The sequence below is a fragment of the Sinocyclocheilus rhinocerous genome, unplaced genomic scaffold (assembly GCF_001515625.1).
Source record: "Sinocyclocheilus rhinocerous isolate Xijiao unplaced genomic scaffold, SAMN03320098_v1.1 scaffold506, whole genome shotgun sequence".
Taxonomy (NCBI): domain Eukaryota; kingdom Metazoa; phylum Chordata; class Actinopteri; order Cypriniformes; family Cyprinidae; genus Sinocyclocheilus; species Sinocyclocheilus rhinocerous.
This window is the reverse complement of record NW_015647040.1, coordinates 9,417-16,347: the sequence shown is the minus strand read 5'-3', so window position 1 is coordinate 16,347 and position 6,931 is coordinate 9,417. Positions and strand designations below refer to the sequence as shown.

The window sequence follows — 6,931 nt, the reverse complement described above, 5'->3', positions numbered from 1 at the left end:
TATATATATATATATGAAACAAGATAGTTATAGAAGTTCACAGAATTGACTCAGCAACAGCTGAGTAAAACTGTTTCATCTGAGCATGTGGCACTTTAAGTATTATCGTATCGCATATCGCATTTTTCTTCAATATCGCACAGCCCTAGATTACACTTTGCATGAAACACTCGTTCCCTTCTCTATGTCATAACATCACGCAACAAAATGACCTACAGGCGTTTTGTGATGTTTAAACCGTTCCTCCTGGGCAAGTTTCATGTACAGAGGCAACTGCAAGCAAACCATTAATAGGACTTTTGATGTTTGCAACCAATGACTGTAATTCCCAAAACTCCACTATGATATAAAACATTGTTACCATGTTAAATACTATGTTATCACTCCATTTTATACATATATTTATACATACAATTCACTGCAGTTCACAGTCTCTTGCACAATACTACATTATGACGTCAAAACACTTTTACCATACATTATTTGCAAACTAACACATTTTGATGTTTGCATCACATTACCAGCTCTATATGGCTTTTCTGGTGTAGTAAACTTGCTTGGTAGCTCACCTGATACAGCACTGCACTTGCAATGTGGAGCGCTCAGGTGCGGTTCCCGTGTGCATTTAGTGCCATGGACATTTCACTTTGAAAGTGTCACGAAATGTACAAGAAATAAAGTATCATCAGAAAAGTTTTTTCCAATAAGCCTGGTTAGAAAAAAAACAACAAAAACATTTCATGTTTAAATCCATAATGGAGTATTCAAGCTTAGTTCTCTCAAAATCAGTGCAGAAAATGCAAATCCTTTGGAATCATAATAACACATCAAGTCATAAACACTAACCAGCAGTAGAGCAAAGATCAGAAAAAACAAAAAATCTATGACCGCCATCCTCCACTGACAGCTGCAGAAAGTAATCAAGCCATAGAAAGAAGTTAGAAACTACACACAGGGTGAAAATGTCACTGTTAACCAAAGCCCACAGGCTCATAGAAGACACACAGCTCATCTCCCCACCCACAGAGAGAGACAGCTGCTTGATGAGGAGGTCACTGAAACACGACTGCCCTTCATGCTCCGGCAAAAAGCTGGGCCGGTCATCTTAGAGATTAATACTGGGGAGAACTGCACTCAGAGATCACTGACTGTCTGTTTGTTTCTCTCTTATGTTAACAACAGCACCATCACAACACTCACACATGGCATCCTAAACTGGCTTCTCCATTATTGCTTAGGCCTAATCCTCTTTTGCAACAGAGGGACAGATGAATGAATCCCAGTTCTCTACAGCACTGACATTTCATCCCTCTTTAAAAGTCACAAAATTTTAAATCAATCTGTGTCAGTTATTAAATCTCCCTGTGATCCTTAATTTCAGAAAAACCTGTCTATTTTTGTTCTTCTGCACAGAGCAATTTTTTTGGGGAAAAAATGCTGGCAGCGCTCTGTTTTCAGTCTCTGATGGTGCAAAGACAGCTCATCTTGATCCTGCAGGCAGGGTACAGTAAGAAAAAACTTTTTCGTGGAGAGGTGCAATATGTATTAGGGTAGTCGAGTACTTGTTATAGACTAAGAAAAAATAACATTCAAACTTTAGACTAGGGTTGGGCCGATAGACGATGACATCGTCCATCGCCGATGGCTGACAGACATCACGATGTTAAGCTGACATCGTCATTCCTCCCCCCCCTCTCCCGCAATCCGCCGCATACCAGTTCCGTGTTCGGAAAGGAAATGAAGTGTACTGCGGAAACCCTAAAGGGAATAAATAGCCTACGAGATGGGAGGATAAAAAAAAATATATTTCAATACTTTTTCTCGCAATTATATCGTTGGGTAGGTATAGGCGACTGTATATAAATTGCGGGCATTAGGGAGCCGCTATTGAAATGTCCTATCAGACATTTCTCCTTACTCTGTGTATGTGGTAAGTGAACTTTCATGTACTGTAATGCAACAGGCTACCGCTAGCAAGCGGCTAACCTTTTAGTGGCTCCGTATAACGCGTTATTTGTTTCACGCTTCGGGCACACCCCTAATTTTATTAAACAGAAAGTTCAAAAGAACCTCATTTATTTGAAATAGTAATCATTTGTAACATTATAAATGTCTTTACTGTCATTCTTTATTAATTTAATGTATCCTTGCTGAATAAAAGTATTAATTTCTTAGTTAAAACAACAACAACCTTTTTAACAGTAGTGTCCATATGTAAAACTGGTCATTATGTAAGAGTGTAAAGGGTGACATTAGAATCAGGACCGGTACAGAAGGTGATCTCACTCTCCACCATACACCCCTATGATGATGGGCTCTCACAAGCACAGATGAAAGGGTCTATATAAAGAGGTCATTCATTATTCAACCCCGCTCCAAAGCAGCGTGACCTGGAGTGCAAAAGTGGAGAAATATCTACTCCTCCAACCAAAGAACATGCATGTTTTTCATAGGTTATTCATGAATAAAGAACCTGGCTAAGACTTCTTAATGTGTACAATGTACTGATGCCTTAATGGTCTTGCGGACGGAACACTTTGTTTTACCTCACAGATTCCATGTCACTAGCATTACAACATTATCAATAAAAATCATGTTACATATGGATCTTACTCGCAGACACACCGCTGGCCCCATCAATTCTGTCTTGATAAGAGAGAGCACTCAGGGGGCCGGGTAGCAGTGACTTAAGCTCTAGAGAAACACATAGAGAATGAGTGTTGAAAGGACTGCCTTTAACACCACTAATGCTTCAATTCCCACATCACCTTTTAGTGCTTTTATCGATCACAGAGAAGAGAGTCAAGACAACATTCAAAGAAGAATTAGAAAGGAAATATTTATACTTATAATTTACTCAGTGAGAATATTATTAGCCTCTGATGTTAGTGGTTCCTGGTTTGGCACTGGCATGAATTTAGGGCCTTGGAGAGTGCTGATTTTTCCAGACTAGAAGGTGCAGAGTGGTTCCAGATTTGGCACGGGATCCGACACCAGCACCCTATTGATGGAAAAGCGGTTTTGGCTGACACAATTGGGTAATAGAGATTTTTTCCCCGTGTCGACAATATGAACCAGTTTCATTAGTTGTTCAATTCTAGCAAGTTAGCATGCAATAATGCAAACCATCACTGCAAGTGTTCATGCAGTGTTTTTTAAGAGGATCTTAAGTATAGCAAGAAATGGAAATTCACCTATTTTTTTAAATGCATGTGTTATTGTCACAATCAGATCTGCCTCCATCCAATCAATGACCAATGGACTGACCAAAGTCCCTGCCTTACATTTTTGTCTTTATGATCATTTGATTCACTCAATTGTTTGACACAATACAGAAGAAAAGATCTATTGCTACTAGGGATGCACCGAAATGAAAATTCTTGGCCGGAGCCGAAACTGAACAAAATGAAATACTGGGCCGAAGGCTGAATACTGAACAAGGTTTTTCGAGTTTTTTTCCCCCATGCATTTTGCCAATTTTTTTCACCATTGCAAAAATTAAATAGCCAAAATGTGCTTTTTACTGTTTTGTCTTGCTTTTCAAAGAAAAAATCTATTACAAAACAACAATTTAAAAGTATTTAACACTGAACATTTTTTAACATTCTAGCAGACATTATACCAACAAAGCACAATTTAACTTAAAATTAATAAGTTAGTAAAATTATTTTTTTTTGGCCATCAGACCCCCTTCTTGAATCAGGCATGTATTTTCTACTATACAAATAAAAGCAGCCTTGCTGACCAGAAGAGACTTAAACATGATGTTCTGCAGTTTATTTACTAATTGTTTAAGGCCATTTCGCGATTTCAATCATCATACAGTAACCAGCAACAATCACCTCTTCTCATCGAAGACATGCAATGCAGTAGGCTACTAAACAGTCTCTCGCTGTCAGTGCTTGTAATGATTTTTTGCGTTTTTCTCGGACACTTTTAAATGCTTCCACAAAGCTGACATGTTTGTTGCATTGCGCCTCTCACTCTACGCTGGTTGCTATTTGATCGCGTCACGTCATTGTTCGGTACAGTTTATTCGGTCTTTTTCGCTTATTCGGCCAAACACCGAAAGAGCTTTTTTTGCTATTTTCGGCCAAATTATTTCGGTTACCGAACATTCGGTGCATCCCTAATTGCTACTTCCATTCCATCTTGAGATCAACCTTTGCAACCGCAGGAGGTCTCAGTAGTATGTAAATACTAGTTTAAAATATATTTTGCTACAATGAATTAAATATCAATTTAACATATATCTAAATTATGACACTGTTGCATGACTTTGTTATACAAGTACATAAAGGTCAAGCCCTCTGTGAAACACAAACATTTTGTCATTACTGACAGTTGATACATTTAAAACTATTTACCATTCATACTTGTTGATCTTATGTTAGGTAATACTTTTGGAAACTTAATTGTCTTCAAGAAAAACATGAAATTTGTACCTCAAGTTCAGTAATGGGACACCTAAGTGTACCCTTTTCATAGAAAGTACCATGATATCTATACAAAAAGTCTAGATACTGATATCACGCGACTGAAATAACACGACGTGTGGAGAAAATCTGCGTTTAACAAAGAAAAAGGCCTGGGAGAAAATTTTAAGTCCAAGTTATTAACCAACCAATTTGATTCAGGGATAAAAATGGAACACGGTGACAGAGACAGAGGGAAAAAAGCAATTAAGACGACATGAATGAGATGGAGCGAAGAGCAGTTTGAGGGAGAGAGAGAGAGAGAGAGAGAGGTAGAGAAAGACCGGGAGCGAAGGAAGGAGGGAGGGTGGGATACACAGAGTGGAATGCCAGGGCTAATCCCCAGCTCCTGTGTGGTATTTTAACTGTTATTCTTTCCTCCTCTCTCTCCTCATTCCCCTGCCGCCATCACTTACTGCAGTGCAGCGAACGACCACACCATGTCTGGACAAACCTGAGGACAGGAGACGCAGTGGCTGACCCCGCTGGACACAAGGTCTTAGTGTCAACAGGGCGTCTGGCCTGACATTTGTCTCCTTAAAATGAACAGGATGTACCGGTATATGTCACAAAATACTAAGAATAAGCCAAGTCCCTACCTTTGCTCCTAGATTAATAAAAATACAAATGAAAGAAAGTTACAAAGTAAATCTTTAAAACATCCTATCTCAGTCCAAACGTTTATTGTAACATTTAACTACGTCACAGACAAAACCGACAATTGTTGTCATGCCCAAGGCCCGACAAAAGCTGGAAAATGACGGAATTTACTTTGAGTGAATGAGTGAGTGATCGATTGGGCGCGAGGACGCCGTCTTGTGCAGACAAACGGGTCACTATGGATACCGCCCCACTGTGCACGAGCCGGAGTGCTGTGTTGTGGTCTGACCTCTGGCTGAATGTGTCCCCTACAGCTGCAAAATGATACACAACTGAAGCCCGTTGCTAAAAGAAGGCAACTGTGGTCGTGACAGGTGTTCTCGGGACAGAATGATTTTAACTGTCAATGAAAACTGTGCCTGTAGGAAAATCTTGTTTACAATTAACTGCAAGGTTGCAGGTATGACCAGCTTAGACCAGCTAGAAACCAGGTAGCAATCTTAAATTGGATGTTTCTGCAGAGATGTCATTAGCCAGCAAAATGCAAAACCAAATAAGCGTCTAAGGAAGCAAATGTCAAACTTGGGTCACTTACATAAAATACTTCTGATGAAGTTACAAGGAACTGGGAATTGCTAATCTGATGTGGGTCATAAAATGAAAGTTAAGTCCATTTTTCAAATTAACTTTCAGTCAACAAACGAAGCAAATAACATCGAATTCTATTTTTCTATTACGACCACAATTGCACTCTAAAAACAAACAAAAAGAACGCAACATTTGGCGTGGATTACGAGCTGGCAAACAATGACTAGCATTCCACTGCCAACATAAATGTCAAGGGGTTACTTCGAGTATTCAACTATTCTTTAAAGATGTGAGGTTAAAAATAAATAATTTATTTATTTATATATACATAAAAAAACAGCGACTGTTTGTTTCTCAGTTTCTGCTAGGATGTTTCCATGGCAGCTGAATCTCAGTCCTCGTGCAAGATTACTGCGTTCATACAATCGGCGTAGTTTGAAGGAAAATAACGGATTTAAGACAATTTAGATGGCTAGATTTGGGTTCCAGGATAATTATTTTGAAGGTATCCAAAATGAAATCAGCAAAACCTAAGTTTGAGAAACTTTTCGTGGCACAAACGACGTTGCACGGTGACGTCTTGAAGGACTGTCCGCGAGCATGGACGGCATCAGGTTCACGCGCTCAACACTTTCCACAGACCGCTGGATTCCCCCAAACTTTGCCGAGGGCTTGCGCGCTCACGACATAGCAAATAAGGTATGATCGAACCTACCTGACACAAATGACAGCATGAGCAGGACTCTAACATTCAGTCCCGGGTGAATCGGGTTATTCCTGAGAAAGTGGGCAGTCATTGTCAGCACCATTTCACCGCCCGCGCTCTTGCTTCTCTCGTTCCCCGAAACTCTGAAAGCTCCTCAGCAACAACTCCATAGGGAAAAGGCTGCGCCTGGACCGTACCACTCTGCCTCCCCGTTATGGGGGTGTGTAGTCTCACGTGAAGCGCACAGTCAGTGTTGCCAATTTAGCAATTTTGTTGCTAGATTTAGCAACTTTTCAGACTACCCTAGCAACATTTTCTTCCAAAAGCACCTAGCAACAAATTTAGCTATTTTTTAAAATTTATTTGGCAACATTTAGCAACTTTTGATAAGTGACTCAAACGATAAAAAAGGCGCACATTTTCCATCTAAATTACACGAAAAGAGGAAACCAAAGGTGCCTAGCAGTACACAATTCACATGAATTAAGTTAGCTGCTATTAGCAATTGTTTAATTTAATAATAATAGTAATAATTGTTCATTTATGATACACGTTATCCATT

The 6,931-nt window shown here is 39.5% G+C and overlaps 1 protein-coding gene across 4 annotated transcripts in view; it reads right to left on the bottom strand.

Annotated features, from left to right (window-relative positions):
* Positions 1-6,560, bottom strand: part of LOC107708509 (nectin-3-like protein) — a 65,257-nt gene extending 58,697 nt beyond the window's left edge. For 2 of the 4 annotated variants that reach the window (XM_016512774.1, XM_016512773.1), the window contains exon 1: positions 6,379-6,560. In XM_016512774.1, the coding sequence (XP_016368260.1) occupies positions 6,379-6,472 (94 nt within the window). In that variant the 5' untranslated portion in view covers positions 6,473-6,560. The remainder of the gene's footprint in view (positions 1-6,378) is intronic. The other 2 variants (XM_016512771.1, XM_016512772.1) reach the window with 2 other exon arrangements.
* Positions 6,561-6,931: the final 371 nt, after the last annotated feature.